The following is a 20,692-nucleotide window of genomic DNA, read 5'->3' as shown; positions in this document are numbered from 1 at the left end:
GGGGACAGGTGGTGGAGTGAGTGTGTAAGGGATTAGAAAAATAACTCGAACACATAGGTAAGGGTGTGCCCTGGCCTCCCGTACATCAATTTTGTACTGCAGAATCTACAAAATGTTTTTAAAAAATTAAATCACGGGTAAAGCTAATTTGCAACATAAAATAATGGGAAATCAATTCAATTGGTATCAGTTTGAGGGACCACCAGTGTACACACACAATATAGATATCTATATCTAGATGGATCTATATATATATATATATCTATGGTAAAAAATAAACTTCACAACTCCTCTGTCAATTTAGAGAAACCATTAGTGAAACTAAAATGTTGTAAAAACCAAATGGGAAACCAAGGAAAAGTTCATCTGCGTTTGGGTTTAGGGTGGGAACAGTACATTTTGACCAAGTATAAGGGGGTGAGGGGAGAAATAGAAAGCCAGCCTGTCCCCCACCTTCAGATTGGTCTTTGTTCCTCCCATCAGTAAAAACAAAAAAACATTATTTCTTTTAGAAAACAGTTCTATGTTACATATAACAGAGTGAAGGGGGGTTGAACACGATACAAAATTCCAAACACTCAATAATCAGCTCTTAACAAACTGTTACTATAACCATTTAACTCCAGCCCGCTCTCTTTTTAAGACTGCCCCCATGCTCTCCTCGCCACACTAGTGCTTTCCCTCGGTGTGGTGAGCCAAGAGAATGGGATCACTGTAGGAGAGAGGGGGTTATATGGAGACCATTCGTGGGGAAGGACGCCCCCCTTTGTCAGACTTCGGGACAGGGGGCTGGATGATGGGCGGGTGTTAGTTGGCCCCCCAGTTGTAGCTGTTGTATGCAGACTTGTTGATCTGAGTCTTCTGTTGAAGCGAAGCATTCTGGCTGCGCTGTCCAGTGCCACCGCTCTGTTAGAAGGAGAGAAGATGGGAACAGACCATAGGCAGGGTATTCTGTGCCAACCATTTCTCTCCAAGATTGTGTGACACACACACGCCGTCACATACACACACAGTACCTGTCCGTCCTGCTGCAGATGGTGGTGCAGGATCTGCGAGTGGGGCTGCTGGTGCGGTGCCAGGATGTGCATGAAGGGGGCTGGAGCATAACCAGCCGCAGCTGGGGGGTTGATGGGACCCCCGCCGCCCAGGGCCGAGGGCAGGCTGAAGGAAGCTGCCGGTGTACCAGCGTGGAAACCCTGCTGCTTCTCATAAGACTGCTGCTGAAGGGACCAACACAACAAAGTCGGACGCCCGTCTTTTCTAGTCTGCAGATTTTACACTCGTTTTCCTGCATAGACACTGGTTTTTATAACCTTCCCGTATGTTTCAGAACATAATATTTTATTCTAGTGTTTATAGCATTATTCTCACCTGCTGTGTCTTTGTGTAAACAGACCCTGAAATGTCTGGGACCCCGGTGTTGCTTGATGTCACCGAGACTCCTGCAGAGGAAACAAAGGGGTTTGGACACATTTACTTCATAATGTTCACCAGGTTACAACCCCTGCAGGAGAGGCAAGAAAACCCCTGGGAGTCAGATCCACAGAGTGGTCCAGGATTAAGGCAGCGGTTTCAAATAAATTGTCAAACATGCATCACATTCAAATTAGGTGCAGGGTGAGAAACTCCACACAGAAACATTAAGGCTTGTACATGATTTGCTCCTATACCATTCCTATAGCAATAATGCCTTTTACATGATTTGCTCCTACACCATAATAGATCCTATAGGACTCCTTGTACATGGTTTGATTTCCTCCTACAACTCAGACTGCCCCATTGAAGCATGCGCATTGATTTTGTGACGTTGCCAGGTAACCCATCTATCTATACACCTTGGATCAAAACTCAGTACAAGGCTGTATAGGAGCAATACAGGACTTTCAAGAAGATGGTCACTAGATGCTAATACACAGTATCAGATGCATCAATGTAAGAGAAGGAGAGTGGGAAAAAAAAGGCAGCAGGAGAATGAAAGAATGAGAGGAGTAAAAAAAAGAAAGACGATGCAAAGAAAGATGTGACAGTGTATCAGTTCCAGTCAGGCATGGCGATGAGGGTCTGACTATCTGGTGGCAGCTACGTATTGTTCTGGCACACTACTGTCCCACTGCACTCGGAGGTCGGAAGCATCCATTTCAAGGGAAAAGCCAGAGAAGAGGCAAAGACTGAAAACCCGATGCTTCCAGTTTCTTCCAACCTGCTCAGGAGTTTCTTTTACGTCTGCTGTGTTAGGTTAGTCCCCCTGTATCGCCATGGAGACGCAGGACAGGGTCAACAAATGTGCGGCACAGAGAACAGAGACTAAAACCCGAGATTCGAACCTCCGGCGGTCACTCAAAACGTCAACTCCAGTTTACCGTTACCTAGCATCAAACTCAGGAAATTCACTTTAACTACATAAAAAAATGTTCCCTTTTATCTGCTATAGTTGAGACAAAATATACATAGAGTTTGAGGGAGAGTATCACTTTGTAAACATGATACCGTCACACCCCAGTCTCCTGTCCCCATTTGAGAGCATGGCAGTTCAACAGGCAGGGCCTCCATTTTGTCACTCGTTCACCACCCTTGGTGTGTGTATCCTGTGTCAACCACACAGGACAACGGGCAGAGAGGTACTGCTGACACATACATTTAAGCAAGCACACGTTGGTGGAAAGCTGGCAGCAGAGTGTGCATGGACCAGGGCTACTCAACTGTTAAGTGGTAATATTGGGGCATGGAGGCAGAGGGTGGCGGTTGACTGCATAACGGGCGTTTGTGTGGTGCAGACGGTAAGCAGCGATGAGTGAGAGGATGGAGGTGATGACGGCGCGAGGAAGTGAGGGTTGGTGTGTGGCGGCACTCACCGACTCCAGGCCCGCTGACAGAGCTGGCTTGCTTGTTTTGTGCAGAAGCGGTGGCAGCCACGGCAGTGCCGTATCCACCCTTACAGAAATCCCCACTCCCTGAAGCCTGGCCCATATCCTCATAGCCTGAAACAGTCAGACGCAGCCCACAGCGTTAGACACACCAGGCAGGGTTAGGGGGTGTCAGGCAGGGCGGGGTGGAGGCAGGAAGCAGAAGGTGGTGCAGATAGCAGAAGGTGCTGTGTGACCAAGCGGATAGAGGGAGAGAGATAGGATGGAAGGATAGAGGTGAAGTTTTAAGATGACCTCCATGTGGGAGGGGGTGGAAGGTGGAGGAAGGTGGAGGGTGTAGCCGGAAAACCAACTCCAGTTGTTGAATGAGCAGAAGCAAGCAATGACAGGCAAAAGCAACAGAACACCCACCACCCTACTCCCCCGAAATATATGTAGTAGAAGGGCCATCGATACAGTCCACTTTTCAACTCCAAAACTACTAAAATAGAACAAATGAACGTACTAACAAAAAAAGTACAAGGGTAAACTATATCCTTCCCTTCCCCATTCAAAAGAAAACTCCCATTTCAGAAAAGTGTTACAAGTCTTACAAACGCACACCCTGCAAAAAAAAAAGACAAACCATAAAGAGCCTCGAACTAATAATCAATATTGGTCCCAGATCACTATAGCTGGCTCATACCAGACAGCACTCAGGGTTGGTGTCGGTCGAATGGTTTGATGGTAACGGAGGCAGCAGGCAGTTTGTCTCCAAGTAACAGAAACAACTCCATACCAGCTGGTCAACAGTGACTGTGGCACAGGGTTTCCGTTATAAAAATGTGGCACCGGACATTTGACCGGGAGCATTTTAAATTTACCAGACATTTGAGAAATTCAGATGGCCACGTATGCATTGGGTGCATAACCGGATTAGGCATCCACCAACAGTGTGGGGGGATCTTGGAGGTTTCGGGTTTCACAAGGTTGTGATCATGAAAAAGGAAACTGACATACACTGCTCAAAAAAATAAAGGGAACACTAAAATAATACATCCTAGATCTGAATGAAATATTCTTATTAAATACTTTTCTTTACATAGTTGAATGTGCCGACAACAAAATCACACAAATTATCAATGGAAATCAAATTTATCAACCCATGGAGGTCTGGATTTGGAGTCACACTCAAAATTAAAGTGGAAAACCACACTACAGGCTGATCCAACTTTGATATAATGTCCTTAAAACAAGTCAAAATGAGGCTCAGTAGTGTGTGGCCTCCACGTGCCTGTATGACCTCCCTACAACGCCTGGGCATGCTCCTGATGAGGTGGCGGATGGTCTCCTGAGGGATCTCCTCCCAGACCTGGACTAAAGCATCCGCCAATTCCTGGACAGTCTGTGGTGCAAAGTGGCGTTGGTGGATGGAGCGAGACATGATGTCCCAGATGTGCTCAATTGGATTCAGGTCTGGGGAATTGGCAGGCCAGTTCAATGCCTTCCTCTTGCAGGAACTGCTGACACACTCCAGCCACATGAGGTCTAGCATTGTCTTGCATTAGGAGGAACCCAGGGCCAACTGCACCAGCATATGGTCTATAACAAGGGGTCTGAGGATCTCATCTCGGTACCTAATGGCAGTCAGGCAACCTCTGGCGAGCGCATGGAGGGCTGTGCGGCCCCCCAAAGAAATGCCACCCCACACCATGACTGACCCGCCGCCAAAACGGTCATACTGGAGGATGTTGCATGCAGCAGAACGTTCTCCACGGTGTCTCCAGACTGTCACGTCTGTCACATGTGCTCAGTGTGAACCTGCTTTCATCTGTGAAGAGCACAGGGCGCCAGTGGCGAATTTGCCAATCTTGGTGTTCTCTGGCAAATGCCAAACGTCCTGCATGGTGTTGGGCTGTAAAAGCACAACCCCCACCTGTGGACATCGGGCCCTCATACCACCCTCATGGAGTCTGTTTCTGACCGTTTGAGCAAACACATGCACATTTGTGGCCTGCTGGAGGTCATTTTGCAGGGCTCTGGCAGTGCTCCTCCTTGCACAAAGGCGGAGGTAGCGGTCCTGCTGCTGAGTTGTTGCCCTCCTACGGCCTCCTCCACGTCTCCTGATGTACTGGCCTGTCTCCTGGTAGCGCCTCCATGCTCTGGACACTACGCTGACAGACACAGAAAAGCTTCTTGCCACAGCTCGCATTGATGTTCCATCCTGGATGAGCTGCACTACCTGAGCCACTTGTGTGGGTTGTAGACTCCGTCTCATGCTACCACTAGAGTGAAAGCACCGCCAGCATTCAAAAGTGACCAAAACATCAGCCAGGAAGCATAGGAACTGAGAAGTGGTCTGTGGTTATCACCTGCAGAACCACTCCTTTATTGGGGGTGTCTTGCTAATTGCCTATAATTTCCACCTGTTGTCTATTCCATTTGCACAACAGCATGTTTGTCAATCAGTGTTGCTTCCTAAGTGGACAGTTTGATTTCACAGAAGTGTGATTGACTTGAAGTTACATTGTGTTGTTTAAGTGTTCCCTTTATTTTTTTGAGCAGTGTATATATATTGTCAGCGACTAAACTGTTTTAAGAAATAAACTTGAATGAAATGTATCGGCAGTTTGTTTTTGACCTCATTCTCACTTGCTTGGCTACCGTAGTGTCAATTGTTCTACTGGAAGCAGTTTATCTAACATGGTTGTAGACTGTTGTTCCAAACAGAGTAGTTGCTCGTTTGTCCTACTCCCCGTGACATACTTATTGCGTTAATAGAGGGGTCATACAGGACGGACAAGCTGAGTTATCTGGACAGAGCCTCTGCAAACAGATAGTTTAACCACCGATGACCACTTTAGTTGTAAGTATTTTGGGTTTGACTCAGGACTAGACAATCTAATATCTAAGAGGGTAATATTGATAGAGCAGTGTATATTTTATATCACTATCATGCACACGCACCCTCACGCTGTTGCGGAAAGATTGATGCATGTTTGATAGTGTTTTGATGCTGTATTGTTTGTCCTTCATGTTCTAATACCTTAAAGTTGCCCCTTCGATGTGTTTTTTGTAATATATATATATATATATTTTTTTTAAGTGCTCAAAATGACAAAATCAAACAGATTATGCCAAATAATCTCAAATCAAAGACGCGTGTCCTTACCGCGCACTTTGAACATGTTAGAACAACTGTCCACGTTTACTTTTCCTCAGCCAACGAACAGCAAAATCACTAGCCTATGCATAGGTGCGCGTGAGTTCCAAGTTTGGGGAAGCAAATTTTCACCATAAAAATGCACCTTTAATAAAGCATTCCTTGCGTCATCTTATTTACAGATTTATGTCAAATGGCCTACTATTTGTAATGTGATGAGTAGATTGGACAGTCATTATTTCGGCTAATAATATAACTCACTGTTCTCAGAAAAAGACTGCTCAATGAATGCATGGCTGAGCATGTGCTATAGCAGATATGTTCCTTTCTTTGCACAGGAAACACATTTCATGCAATTCTCCTACACAGACATTCAAAATATATTTTTTAATACGACAAATTAAAGGATAGCCTACTCTGCTAACACTGGAAAACATAACGTTTAGCACAACTTTGACCATATAATTGGCCTACGAGAAGAGAAATAGAATATGACATCCATCTGAACTGGAGGAAATGATTTCCCCCCCCAAATTTTTTTTGTTGAACAAGAATGCTCTCCACTGGTGCCATTAAGGTGTTGTTCTCTCAATTAAGTTGAGACTTTTCCCTTAGGTTTATGGACGTGCCGCGTATGAGCATATGTCTAACTACTATCCCCCATAGTAGTAAAGTGTATATATTCTATTGGTCAGCTTGTCTAGAAAGAAATAGCCCAGACAGACCCTGGGACAATTCGTACAACCAGTAGGCCAAGGCAACATATATTTTCTTTAAAGCAATGAATCTGATGCAACAGATCAGAACTATTAGCTTAAAATGTTGATAAACTATTTCTTAACATTATTAGAGCAGCAATGCGCACATGGCAGTAGGCAACGTACAAATGTGCATTTGGTTACCAGACAATGAAAGAAAGTTGAAAACCAGTAGAACATGAGAGAAATAGGCTACTGGTTTCAATGGCATATGGAAGTATTGAAATAAATTGCCTCTACAGAAATGGTTTGATTTTGGATTTGCTACTTTGGAGGTAAAACATACCTCATAATTTGCAGCAAAATGTTCACATTTCAAACAATTAAGTAGCTATACGTTTTCAAAATGCATACGGCCTCCAGCTCAATGCTAAGTGGTTGCCTATGCATTTGAATGGTGAATGAAAAACGTGTTTCAATTGCCATTCGAGAAATAAAAATAGCTTTAAAAAATAATAAAAAACTATTTTTGACACACTATTGCATTTAGAATTGTTGCGCAATGAGTGGGCTTATAAAAGAGCTGCCTGAGATTTTACGCCCAAAGGCTCTGTACGCATGTGATACATAATGAATATACACTGACATGCCAATTTAATTCCACATACTTATGCAAATTAACACAGACCGAAAAGCATGACCGGTCAAATTTCCATCAATGAATAGGCTAAAAAAACACGTTACTTCAGTGGGATTTTTCTTCTCCCGAACAATTGGGCGGCGCTAATTTTATTCATCAGCTTCTCCATTTTTTAACAGCCTAAAGCCGGCTATTACTGGCTAACGGAAACCCTGCTGTGGCTATGCATGCTTGATTAGAAAGGTTGGAGTTCATGCCATTTCATCCACTAGCCATGTTGAAGAACATTTGATGTTGACCGGTAATGTGGGCAATGTCAGCCTTAGCAGGCTTAGGCACAGGAAAGTGTTGCATCAAACCCAACAAACCTTTGAATGTGAGAGGCCTACTAAATATAAAAGTGAAAGCACACATTGTCAACTAAACTGACTTTCAGTTGCATGTAGTGTAGATAGCCATTATATCAGCATGTACAGTGTACTGAATGACCCCTGAACAGATGCCGTTACACAGGGTGAGTCTTACCAGTGTTGTAACCATGGGTACCGTAGCCGCTGGCCTGCTGGAAGGCAGTTGCCGAGGCATTGACTCCAACATTCACACCGTGCTGCTTCGAAGAGGTAGGAGCCACCTAGAAAACAACACAGGTTAGAGGTGAAACTAATATAATTCTTTAACTAACATAAGTAAAAATAAAATTTAAAAAAAGTGCTTTTTCAGGGGCGTAACACTAACACATGCCATTTAAAATTCCTTTTACAGCATACTGGATTCTCTCAATTAAAGCGAGAAACTGTTTACAGTACATTTCTGTCCCGATTATAAATTAGGACAGTTCACAATTCATATTACAAAATGCATTTGTACATGTATCAGGAGAACATGCTCTCGTTGACTTATAAACTTCATAATATATATATTTTTAAACATCCATAACAACATCCAGACAAAATCATGTGAAGCCTCACCGGGAACATAGCGGGGCCATACTGGAAGGTGTTGGGCAGGCCTGGCACGCCAGTGTAATAGGGCAGGCTGGTGTAGCTGTAGCCTGGGGGCAGCGCTGGGTTGAGGAAAGGCTGCTGCGTGGTGTGGTGCGTCTGGCTCTGGTTCTGCTGCGTCTGCTGGGCCAAAGTGGTGGCCGGCGCCGGGGACGACGCATCACCTCGACCAAACTTTGATAAGTCACCTGCCCGGGGGGGAGTGAGTGAAAGGGGGATGAGGGAGAGATGAGTGAGAAAAAGTGACAACTTCCATTGTGTTCAAGCAATGGGCTGGTGAGTCATTGAGATCAGTTAGTCACGGCGATTAAGGTCCGACTATCTGATGCCAGCTGCACACTGTTCTAGCACCACTGCCCCCCTGATGCGTGTTTGTTCCCAACACCAAACCACTCCCGTCACTGTGTTAGCACTCTGTACATAGACCGTAGAATAGGAAAGTAGAGTCAGACAACTGAGACGGAGGTTAGAACGGTGCTTTACCAGAGTAAGGGTTGTTGCTCAGGCTGCCATCTCTGCCAGTCAGTGCTGTGCTGGGGGTGGCAAACGGGATGCTGTAGTAATCCTGAGACGACAGAAGAGGCTCAGTTTTGACGTGTACGAAAGGATTATGAGACTATATATACCCAATTGCATCACATCGCAAAGTTCCTGAAACAAATGAGTTCCAAGAACAGTTGTTCACATCTTTAAATAACCAGCGGTTGCTAGAGTTACTAGCAAAGTCATATTTGGCCAATCCACGCATGGATGGGTTATATCCAGATAGCTTAGACTCACCAATGGTATTCTTGTCTGGAGCATCTGTAGGTCATCATAGCCATACACCTGAGGCTGAGAAACAAGACAAAAAGGGGGGGGGGGGGGATTACTTTGGGAATTTCCCTCCAATTGCAGTATACTAAGCACTAAATCTGACCTTTTAGAAAGTGCAAAAAAAACAGAACATAGAATGACGATATGCGCAGATATCAGCAGTCATTCACACTTCGATAGACCTCATGATTTCCATGACCTAAAGGCAGGTTTAGATGACAGAGACCGTGAGGAGTACTTACAGGGTAAGCATGCAGTAGTCCGGGGGCCATTATGTATGGGTTGGGAAGCAGAGGGGGCACTCCAGGAGGCAGGTTAGGAGGTGCTTTCCCTGTAAAGAGACCAGCAAAAACAAGACAAAAAACATGTGAAATAATAGGATGGAAATAGTATTAGAAAGTAAAAAACATACAACATACTTCAAGTTAACACACCCCATCACAACTCAATCTAAACCAGACCCCATTTACGTCCCAAATGGCAACCTATTCCCTATATAGTGCACTACATTAGAACAGGGCCCATAGGGCTCCAGTCAAAAGTAGTGCACGATATAGGAAACAGTGCCATTTGTGACACACCCCTTTACCAACAATCCATGTCTAACCTGAGGAGACTGCAGAGCTGCGTGATGAGGCGGAGGAAGCGATAGCCTGGGCTGGTGCTCCTGTGGACATGGCTGCGGAGGCAACGGCTGGAGGTCCCATGGAGGCTACTGTGTGGAGGCCCATGGCCGCTAGGTTGCTCACAGGGGCCAAGCCCGAGGGGGCTGACTGAGACACTATGTTCACTGAAGAGGGCTGAGGGGCCCCCATGGAGACCTGCTGAGCTGCTGCAACCACCGACGAGGAAGAGAGGACAGAGGAAGAGGGGACCGCCGAGACAGAGGAAGCGAAAGAGGAAGAGTGCAAGCTAGAGTCCTCTATGCTCTGGTGCTGTAAGGATGGATGAATGGAGAGAAGAGGAGATGGTTATGATAAACATGATTAAATACCCACTAGGTTAGATTAAGAAGTATTTGATGCATCCATCACAGGAAATGCAATCTCTTCTCTCACACACTCACCATTAGACTGGTGTTGGATGTGCGGACTTGGGATGGCGCGAGACTTTTCTGCTGTGTAGAAAGGGAACTGAAAGAACAAACGATCGTCCATCAATTTAGTTGAATAAAGAACCATTATCCACTGGCACTCCTACAATCCAAACTCTTCAAATTACTCAAGCCCTTCAAGAGTGGCATCTTACTTGCTGTGCTGAGGCATGGTATTCGGGGGCAGCTCTTCATTGTGCCCCAGAGCGCTGTGCGACAACTGATTGGATGTGGTCAACAAGGACACGGGCCCTGAGCAACTGTCTGTCAATGTAGCCATGGAGACTGACACAGGCGTGGCCGAATCAGAGGCCGACTTCACAGACACTGCAGAGCCTGCTGCAGCTGGACAGAAACAGAAAGTACAGAGAGGGAGAGAAAGAGTCTGGGATTAGTGTCAACCCAGATAGACGACAGCTCTAGAACACACTGTCTAATAGGGCAGATTGCCATTCCAAACGGTATTAACTTTTAGGGACACTGGGCGAATAGCTGTAAAATACTAATATAGGACCACAAAATAACAGGCATGGTTCCCGAGTACTTAACCTACATCCAGGAAATGCATTACGATGCATGTTAGCGGATTACCACATATTAGACTTCCTTCACTGCAAACCCTCACCGCTACCAAAATCACTCACCTTCCACAGAATGCGTCTGTATTGAATTGAATCCATTCTGAAAAAACAAGTTCAGGTGGGCTTGTTAGGGTACAGAAATGTAGGGGAGTCGTTTCCATAGCAACAGGCTATTCAATAACAGAGGGAGCCAATCAAAGAAAAGTGAAAAAAAGAGAAATTGCTTTATTTTGTATTTCTCCAAGAATCAAAGCAATATGAATAGAGGATATTAATCTCAAGGAGGCAGAGCAATAGGAATGGAGGCTCACCTCTTTCTGCGGGGAGGAGACAGGGGTGGGGAAGCGCCGGGCCTGGGGAGCCCTCTGGTCGTACATGTCAATCTGACTGGGGTTGGAGGGAATCGCCTCACTGGAGGACAAGAAGCAGAGAGATTAGATAAAGCCATGGGTTACTTTGAGAAAAGAGAAGGGGTCCAGCATCAAAGTGGGCCCACTTTGATGCTGGTGCCCCACACATGCGTGTGTGGTGTTATAGCGGTATACAACTCATATCGTACACCAATTTTGCAGTGTCTGGTATGACCGGTGTGCTCACCAGCTGGGGCTTGTGTAGAGGCTGTTTTGAACCTGGCTTCCTGGTGTGGTGGTGGTGGTGGTGTTGGCGCTGTCGTACTCCTGGAGCACAGGTTCAGAGCCAAACTGCAGTGCTCCAAACTGCAGGTTCAGCCCAGAGATGTCTGCCGAGCCAGGCATCTCCACCGCCATTGCTGGGATCTGGAATAAAATATAATAAAGATATGGTTGACGTCTGGGAAAGCAAGGTAATTATTTATGAAAAGGTAAGCAGAGGTAGGGAGGGAAACAATGGTTAGGCTAACAGTAAAGTGAATGTGTGCACACTGTTGGCTGTGAGTGAGCAACTGTTACCTATCGAAAATAATTAGAAATTAGGCGCAGCATGACCAGCCATTTTACATTGTCCTTATATCAGTGTTGAGCTGTTACCTTGGTGGTGATGGAGGTCCTCTTCTTCTGTTGCTTGAGCTTGTGCTGCTGCAGTGGCAGAGGGCTGGAACCCTGAGCATCCGATGAGTCAGGGGACACCACCATCTTGGGGAGGACAGACACAGGGGGCGCCATGTGGGACGAGGGGCTGCTCTGTGAGGGCAGGGAGGAGGAAACTGAGGAAGAGGGGAGGAAAGCATCCAACACGGAGGTGGTGGGCTGGTAGGGATGGCGCTTGGTGAAGGGGCTGTGGACCGGAGGCTCTGGCTGGGCCTTGATGTCTGGGGGGAGAGAAGGATGGGAGAAAGGAATATAGGGGCTGCACCTGACCGCTATAAAACATCCAATTCTGAACCATGCAAAAGGGCATTTAAGATGTCTTCTCTTCATAACCAGTCATGTAGGCATTTTTCAAAATCTCTGTAAACCCAAGTTAGTCTAGCCACTATGTACACCCCCTGCTTTACTTAACCATACCAACTGTCCCTATATCTCTCCTCTTACCATAGTGGCCCAGCTCTGCAGAGTTAGTGTCCCAGGAAGAGGGGGTGAGGTTGGGCTGTCCTGTCTGGGACTGCTGGGCAGCCAGCTGGGCCAAGGCTTGCGCAGTCTTAAATTGCTCCAAGAACTGGGAGCCGCTGGTCGTCCCTGTGCTGCCTCCTTTAGGGTCCCCCACCTCCCCAAAGCCCTTCCGCAGCATGTTCACCTGCAATGGGAAAAAAAGAGGAACGGAAATCCTGCAAGTTTCAGGAATGAGCGTCGAACAGAATATAACAGCTGTGCTGGTTTATTGCTAGAACTAGTGTTGTCATGATAAAAACATTTTACTAACGAGGACATGCAAACATTCGTAAGGTTGTGGCAGTGATGGTGGACTGAAGATGGCGGTGTAAAATGAGTTATGCAAAATCACAATATTCATTATCTCTAAAACGGACTAAATAGTAGCACTACACCAATTTATTTAATTGTGGGCAATAACATTCAAGCTGAATAATAACACCAAAAAACACAAGGCCAGAGAAGTTAATTGATAAATATTACAAACACAGTCAAGGCCAAAACATGTCGGAAAGGAACCGGGACAAAAAAAAAATGGAGAACCAAACTCCAAGACAATGCTACAAGATTCCTCGACAGACAGATGATTTATGCTTTTCGCCACCTGGTACACCAAGAGTAGAAACCGTTCTGCTAAAAATCAGTGAATGATAAATTGGGTGTACTTGAACCAAAATAAAGAAATAAAGGATATGAAGGGGAGACTCGAAATGAGTGACGAAAAAGCTGTGACCATGGATAAAGAAACAAGCTAAAAGATAATCAATACTGTTGAAATGGATGTTAAAGAACATGTTTCTGAGAGAAGCCTTACTTGGAATACAGACTGTCGGATATTATTCATCCTAATCAGACAGTTTTTTTTGCATGGACGATACATTGGAGATAATATAAGACGAGTATGGGAAACAATAGAACACAGAATTCTGGGAAACCAGGCCTGGTATTCATAGCTAACTTTGAAAAGTATGACAGGAACTTATATATAAATGCCTGGAATACTTCAATTTTGGAGAACCTCTGTTACACAATGGGTTAAAGTTATGGTAAATTAATTGCAACTTCTCAGAAAGCATTAAAACAATGGTTTTCCACAATCAGCATGTCTATTTAATATGGCCTTCAAAACAGCTGTTCAAATAAGTTCCAACAATAATATCAAAGGTCTAGAAATCTAGGGCTTAAAAACAAGGTGTTAACAATTCATGATTGTGGATTTAAAAGAAAATATGAACAATTTGGATCGCTCCACAGCCTATACATTTTCTAACCTCTGGATTACAACCAAATTTTGATAAATATTACGTATTGATCACTAATAAAAACAACTTTTACATTACCATGTAGTTTACCAATAAAATGGTCAGACGGTGAAGTGACAAACTCGCTATTCACATCCCGAAAGAAAGAAATTCTCACAACAATAAAACATTATAGAAAGTTACTTTTGCTAAGATCTTGCTACCGTGGAAAGGAAAATAGCTGTCAATTAAGTGGAATTGTTTTTCCCTGATTAACTCTTTAGTCATATCCAGTTTACCCATTTGCTAATGGCCTTGCCTACACCTATCAACTTGTTTTTTTTTATAGGTTATATGAGCAAAAAAGTATATTTTATTTAGAATTGTAAGCCAGACAATTTAAAAACGGGCTTATTTATATAATGAATATGAATTCAGAGAGCAGAGATTTAAAAAAAAAAGCATTATACTCTTACTACAGGCTTAGGTCATACGGAAGTTATACTTAAATCCAAACTGGTTCTCGCAGATAAGAATGTCTCACCCCATGTTCAAGAATGGCCTTCAACCCCCCCCCCCCCCCCATTTATTTAGATTGCAACCTCTCACTTTCGGTTATTTGAAAATGAAATATCCCAAATATCACTATTTTTTAAAACAAGCCATAGAAAGTTGGTTACAATAAATTTAATCCACCAGAAAAGACAGAACAAATATTACAACAATTATGGTTAAACACAAATATACAAAACAACAAACTTAAGATTTCCTTTATTTTAAATAATCTATGTAAATAATATCATAAATTGGATTTGCGGAGTTGTCACACATGCAGCTAACAAAAATATATGGAAATGTCTGCTTTACTCAAGATTACAACCAACTAATTGCAGCACTACCGAAAGGTGGAAGAGGCAAGTGGAAGTGGGAGAAAGTAAAAGGAATAGAAAGGTTCAGAACTTTTGTGAAACATCAATTGAAAAATAAAATGGCAAATAGAATTAAAACTGGACGGAGTTCTGAGCTAGATGGGAGGGGTTGAGCAGAGCTGAAGGATGGGATTAAAAACAAACACAATATAACTATTGTAAAATGTACTGTGTCCGTAAAATTTAAAAACGGGCTTCTACTTCCAGCTTATAAACTCAGCAAAAAGAAATGTCCCCTTTTCAGGACCCTGTCTTTCAAAGATAATTCGTAAAAATCCAAATAACTTCACAGATCTTCATTGTGAAGCGTTTAAACACGGTTTCCCAAGCTTGTTCAATGAACCATAAAAAAATAATGAATATGCACCTGTGGAACTGTTGTTAAGACACTAACAGCTTACAGATGGTAGGCAATTAAGGTCACAGTTATGAAAACTTAGGACACCAAAGAGGCCTTCCTACTGACTCTGAAAAACACCAAAGGAAAGATGCCCAGGGTCCCTGCTCCTCTGCGTGAATGTGCTTAAGGCATGCTGCAAGGAGGCATGAGAACTGCAAATGTGGCCACGGCAATAAATTGTAATGTCCGTACTGTGAGACGCCTAAGACAGCGCTACAGGGAGACAGGACAGACAGCTGATCGTCCTCGCAGAGGCAGACCACGTGTAACAACATCTGCACAGGAGCTGTACAGCCGAACATCACACCTGCGGGACAGGTACAGGATGGCATTAACAGCCCGAGTTACACCAGGAATGCACAATCCCTCAATCAGTGCTCAGACTGTCCGCAATAAGCTGAGAGGCGCTGGAATGAGGGTTGTAGGCCTGTTGTAAGGCAGGTCCTCACCAGACATCACCGGCAATAACATTGCCTATGGGCACAAACCCACCGTCACTGGACCAGACTGGACTGGCAAAAGTGCTCTTCACTGACAAGTCACGGTTCTGTCTCACCCGAGGTGATGGTTGGATTCGCGTTAATCGTCGAAGGAGTGAGCGTTACACCGAGGCCTGTACTCTGGAGCAGGATTCATTTGGAGGTGGAGTGTCCGTCAGGGTCTGGGGCAGTGTGTCACAGTATCATCGGACTGAGCTTGTCATTGCAGGCAAGCTCAACACTGTGCATAACAGGGAAGACATCCTCCTCCCTCAAGTGGTACCCTTCCTGCAGGCTCATTCTGACATGACCCTCCAGCATGGCAATGCCACCATACTGCTCGTTGTGTGTGCGATTTCCTGCAAAACAGGAATGCCAGTGTTCTGCCATGGCGGGCGAAGAGCCCGGATCTCAATCACATCGAGCACGTCTGGGACCTGTTGGATCGTAGGGTGAGGGCTAGGCCCATTCCGCCCAGAAATGTCTGGGAACTTGCAGGTGCCTTGGTGGAAGAGTGGGGTAACATCTCACAGCAAGAACTGGCAAATCTGGTACAGTCCATGAGATGGAGATGCACTGCAGTACTTAAAATGCAGCTCGTGGCCACACCAGATACTGACTTACTTTGATTTTGACCCCCCCCCCCCTTTGTTCAGGGACACATTATTCCACTTCTGTTAGACAAACTGAACAAGTTCCACAGACATGTGACTATGTCTTGTTATATTCATACAAATATTAACACGTTAAGTTTGCTGAAAATAAACGCAGTTGACAGTGATAGGACGTTTCTTTTTTGATAGATAGAACTGGAAATGATGCAGACAATTACATTTATGGAAACCACAATATATCTGCAAGAGTCAAGCTGATCTACCGCCTAAAAAAAAATGAAACACTTCAACATACCAGGCCAAGTAACACGACACCAAGTAGTATTACCATAACACGTGGAGATTGAGTGGCCTAGCGTCCTGTTTGTGCGTTCCCCCCAACGTGTGTACCCGTTTTCTAAACGTTATGTGCTAACACAAAAAACTTGTCACTGATATTCACACGTCTACTCAATGCAACACATAGAATTTAACTTCACACTGTATAATAGAATACATCATAGAAATGCTGCTTTACACATATTTGTAAATGCCTACCTGTGATATGGCTAGAGGAATGAAGGGAAGGGATATACGTGCATAATGATCTGCATGTCATTGTGGCAGTAAGGGGAAAACACTGCATGAAACCTTTACTCTTCAGTAAACAAACCCACACAGACTCCCTCACACACACATGCACTGTTCCCAACTTTAAAACACAGGTACCAGAAAAAAATAAAATAAAAATCTAGTTTAGGCTTACATTAGGCCTATATGAATCCTACCTTTGAAGCACATCTAATTAGTGAAGCAGACAGTTTTCCTTTCTTCAGCCAATCAAATCTGCTTAGACCTACTGCAGGTTAGCTAGGCAACGTAACTTTCATGATCAAACCAATAATTACCAAAAACAGGATTATTTTAAAACAGCCTGGTTTGTGAAGTTACATAAAATGCGTGCGAAATCCCACTGGGGGAAAAAAAAGTGTTGATAATAAGGGTCCTTTATTTTTACAGTTTTAGCTAGAGACAAGCCGTTATCTTTGTTGTAAAGCTGCAAGCATGCCTGTCACACTGCTGTACTCTATTTGTCCTCCCTGGCACTCCAAGGCCGCGTGACAGCGTACTTGCAAAGCAAAGAGAATAAATTACACAATGCATTAACTTTGCTCGCTCTGCACACTGCTCTAATGTATCAAATACACAAATGTAACAGAAGACTCAGTGACTGCATCCCCGCTCACCATCCCGGCTAAATTAGAGTTGAAAAACTGATTGAGGAACAGATGTGCAGGAAGAGAGGACGGGAAGAAGCAGGTGAGTGATGGCTGGAAGAGGATGCTGGATGGCTGATTACAGCTCCCACACGTGATATGATATGCGTGTGTAAGTGAAGTGGATATTACTGGACCGGCGCATACAAGACTCGTGGCTTTTTCTTCAAATGTAACTGAATTTATAAACAAAACGGACATTATTAACATTTTATAACAGGCGTTCTTTGGATTGGTAGAGCTGGAAAATGTTGGTGGTATCATACGAAACTGTACTAAAGTATTAAAAAAAATGTTGGTATCATAACGTTTTGGGTCAATACTTTAGTCACTAAAACTGTAGAATAGGGTGAAGGCAGTTGTGTGTCCTGTGGGCTCACCATGCTGTGCTGGGTGTAGGAGGTGCTGCTGGAGGTGGTTTGAGACAGCGGCTGCTTGGAGTTGCTGAACACAAGTGACTGGGGGAGGGAGGGGGCTGGCTGGCCTCTATGGGGCCCGGGGCCTCAGAGGACGGGGAAGTCTTCCCCAGCAGCACTGCCAGGTCAATCCTGCAGGGGACAGAGGTCAGAGTTAGTAATTAGCCTCGTCTGAGCCAGTACAGCCCATAGAGCAGGAGCCCATCTCCTGCTTCTGTAGCGTGAGGCAGCTTTACGTACAAGTACAACCCCTAGACAGGACACTAGCCTATCACAGGGTCTGAGAAATGGATGTTGTTCTGACTCACGTTAGCTAATTGATTGGAAATGTGATAGTACGTTTTGGGGTGGATGAAACATAATACAGAGCTGAAAATCGTAGTCAACACCAGAAGTGCTTGAATTACAAATTTGAATGTTCTACACTCAGTAAAGGTGAAAAAACATTGGATATTTGACTAGACTGCAGAGTTTGGTGATGTTGAAGACAAGTGTTTTACATGGACATGAGTCAGGATACACAACGCATGGCTTTCAGTGAGTGGAAAAGTGGTTGCATGTATATGGGTCTTCTTATAAACTAAGGTACCAGTGAGGGTTTCTTATGCGGGACAACTCGTTACATTACATCATTGATAATAATCTGCCGATTTAAAAAAATGTGATTGCATTAAAATTTAAGAGGGGAACGTTGCCATATTCAATACAATTCACGAGTCGATTTAAAACCTGTTTAACGCTTTTTCATGGTGGTGTCTTGACAGAGCTGTTAAAATTGTGACAAAAAACCCACTTCTCTGTCATTGCATTTATGGCCGTCTAAGTTGTCGTTATAATACAAACTGAACAAAAATATAAAACGCAACACGTAAAGTGTTGGTCCCATGTTTCATGAGGTGAAATAAAAGATCCCTGAAATGTCTATGTTTACAACCCTGTTTGTGAGTATTTCTCCTTGGCCAAGATATTCCATCTACCGGACAGGTGTGGCATATATTAAACAGCATAATTATGACACAGGTGCAACTTGTGCTGGGGACAATAAAAGGCCACTAAAATGTGCAGTTTTGTCACAACAATGCTACAGATGTCTAAACTATTGAGGGAGTGTGCAATAGGCATGCTGACCCCAGGATTGTCCCAGAGCTGTTGCCAGAGTATTGAATGTTAATTTCTCTACCATAAACTTCCTTTATCGTTTTAGATTGAGCAGTACGTCCCACCGGCCTCACAACCGCAGAGCACGTGTACGGCGTCGTGTGGGCGAGCGGTTTGCTGATGTCAACGTTGTGAACCGAGTGCCCTATGGTGGCAGTGGGGTTATGGTATGGGCAGGCATAAGCCACCAAAAACGAACACAACTGCATTTTATCTATGGCAATTTGAATGCACAGAGATACCGTGTCAAGCTCCTGAGGCCCATTGTCTCAGTCATTCCATGGCCTGCATACTCATACATATCACCCATTGAGCATGTTTGGGATGCTCTGGATCAACATGTATGACAGCGTGTTCCAGTTCCTGCCAATATCCAGCAACCTCGCATAGCCATTGAAAAAGAGTGGGACAACATTCAACAGCCTGATCAACTCTGCGAAGGAGATGTGGCACACTACATGAAGAAAATGGTCACACTAGATGCTGACTGATACTTTTCTGATCCAAACTTTTTTTTTAAGCTATCTGTGACTAACAGACACATATCAGTGTTCCCAGTCATGTGAAATCCAGAGATTAGGGCCTAACGCATTTATTTCAATCAACTGATTTCCTGTGAATGGCTGTGGGTGTGTGCATTACGCGTCAGGCCCACCCACCTCTGTCCTGCAGTGATGGTGACATTCTCCTGGGGGAGTGGCATGGAGACCACACTGGAGGCTGTGAAGATCTTGGTCTCTGACAGCTAGAAGAGAAAGAGAGAGCAAGATGAGCAATTGAAATATATATATACATATTTAAAAAAACAGAAAAATCAAATAGACAAACTCTCGTATCTGTTAAGCGTGTGACCTATTCCGATAAGGGTAACTAGTGGAGCACAAATACCAATAGAAATAGAACCTAGGCCTAGATTTCTGTTCATCTTCCCTTGACATTTATACTTACTTTCACACACACCAGCTTGCTGAGCGGGCCCTAGGAAAGCCAGCAACTTGTGTAAGGTGCGAGTAGTTACATTTTTCCACAAGATATTTTATATTCATTTACAGACCATTTTAATTAAGAGTGTATAGACAGACGGACTGTAGAGGTCTGGACCAACAAATTTGCTTTCTGATTGTAGAGAAAAATGAACGGGTGCGAGACTTAGAAAAAAATGCCCATCTGACGCTATCGGGAATTTACCAGCCTCCATATGTGGTCTTAGCAAATTGTCTGACCTGCTGTATAACTATGCTCAATCTGAATTACTGATCGTGATTTTAAATCTAGATTGGTTATTGCTAGTATCGGATGGGCTGAAAGATATTTGTACTGAGCTAAATCTAACTCGGCTAAACACTGAAAAATCCTCTTAGATATTATTCTAACAAAATCTCAATTTTACAGACAATTGAATATTTGCTAATGAGATTAGTGACCATTGTCCCATTGCACATATAAGATACTTTTTATGCAGTTTTTTATGTCTGAGCTGGGGTTTAAGTGACTGAGGGATTGTCAGCTAGCATCGATTCAGATTATGCCCATAATTGTTTTATTTCCCTGTTTAACTCTGTTGCAGATAAACATGTCAAAAAAACAACTAAGGGTTAAAGATGGATGTAATCCTAGGTTAACACATGAATTGTGATAACATCCTTTTGTTCACCAGACCTAGAATACCTCAAATGCCGACCGTTTTACCTCCCAAGAGAATTCGCTTCGGTTATAGTTACAGCAGTGTATATTCTCCCTCAAGCCAATACCACGAAGGCCCTCAAACAACTTCATGCAAACTGGAAACCACATAT

The 20,692-nt window shown here is 44.0% G+C and overlaps 1 protein-coding gene across 1 annotated transcript in view; it reads right to left on the bottom strand.

The window, feature by feature from the left end:
* Nucleotides 1-545: 545 nt before the first annotated feature.
* LOC115131792 (ubiquitin-associated protein 2-like) overlaps nucleotides 546-20,692 on the bottom strand; it is a 47,741-nt gene continuing 27,594 nt past the window's right edge. The window contains 20 exon segments of the mRNA XM_029663784.2: nucleotides 546-906; nucleotides 1,017-1,220; nucleotides 1,372-1,442; nucleotides 2,853-2,978; nucleotides 7,870-7,975; nucleotides 8,313-8,533; nucleotides 8,829-8,910; nucleotides 9,126-9,179; nucleotides 9,404-9,492; nucleotides 9,769-10,096; nucleotides 10,228-10,294; nucleotides 10,410-10,599; nucleotides 10,899-10,935; nucleotides 11,147-11,246; nucleotides 11,433-11,611; nucleotides 11,843-12,123; nucleotides 12,347-12,548; nucleotides 17,703-17,791; nucleotides 17,794-17,870; nucleotides 19,556-19,641. Coding sequence (XP_029519644.2) covers nucleotides 808-906; nucleotides 1,017-1,220; nucleotides 1,372-1,442; nucleotides 2,853-2,978; nucleotides 7,870-7,975; nucleotides 8,313-8,533; nucleotides 8,829-8,910; nucleotides 9,126-9,179; nucleotides 9,404-9,492; nucleotides 9,769-10,096; nucleotides 10,228-10,294; nucleotides 10,410-10,599; nucleotides 10,899-10,935; nucleotides 11,147-11,246; nucleotides 11,433-11,611; nucleotides 11,843-12,123; nucleotides 12,347-12,548; nucleotides 17,703-17,791; nucleotides 17,794-17,870; nucleotides 19,556-19,641 — 2,688 coding nt within the window. The 3' untranslated portion in view covers nucleotides 546-807.

Source organism: Oncorhynchus nerka, linkage group LG7 (genome assembly GCF_034236695.1).
Source record: "Oncorhynchus nerka isolate Pitt River linkage group LG7, Oner_Uvic_2.0, whole genome shotgun sequence".
In the NCBI taxonomy this organism is placed as follows: Eukaryota; Metazoa; Chordata; class Actinopteri; order Salmoniformes; family Salmonidae; genus Oncorhynchus; species Oncorhynchus nerka.
Note: the sequence above shows the minus strand (reverse complement) of the source record. Positions and strands in the feature narration are given on the sequence as shown.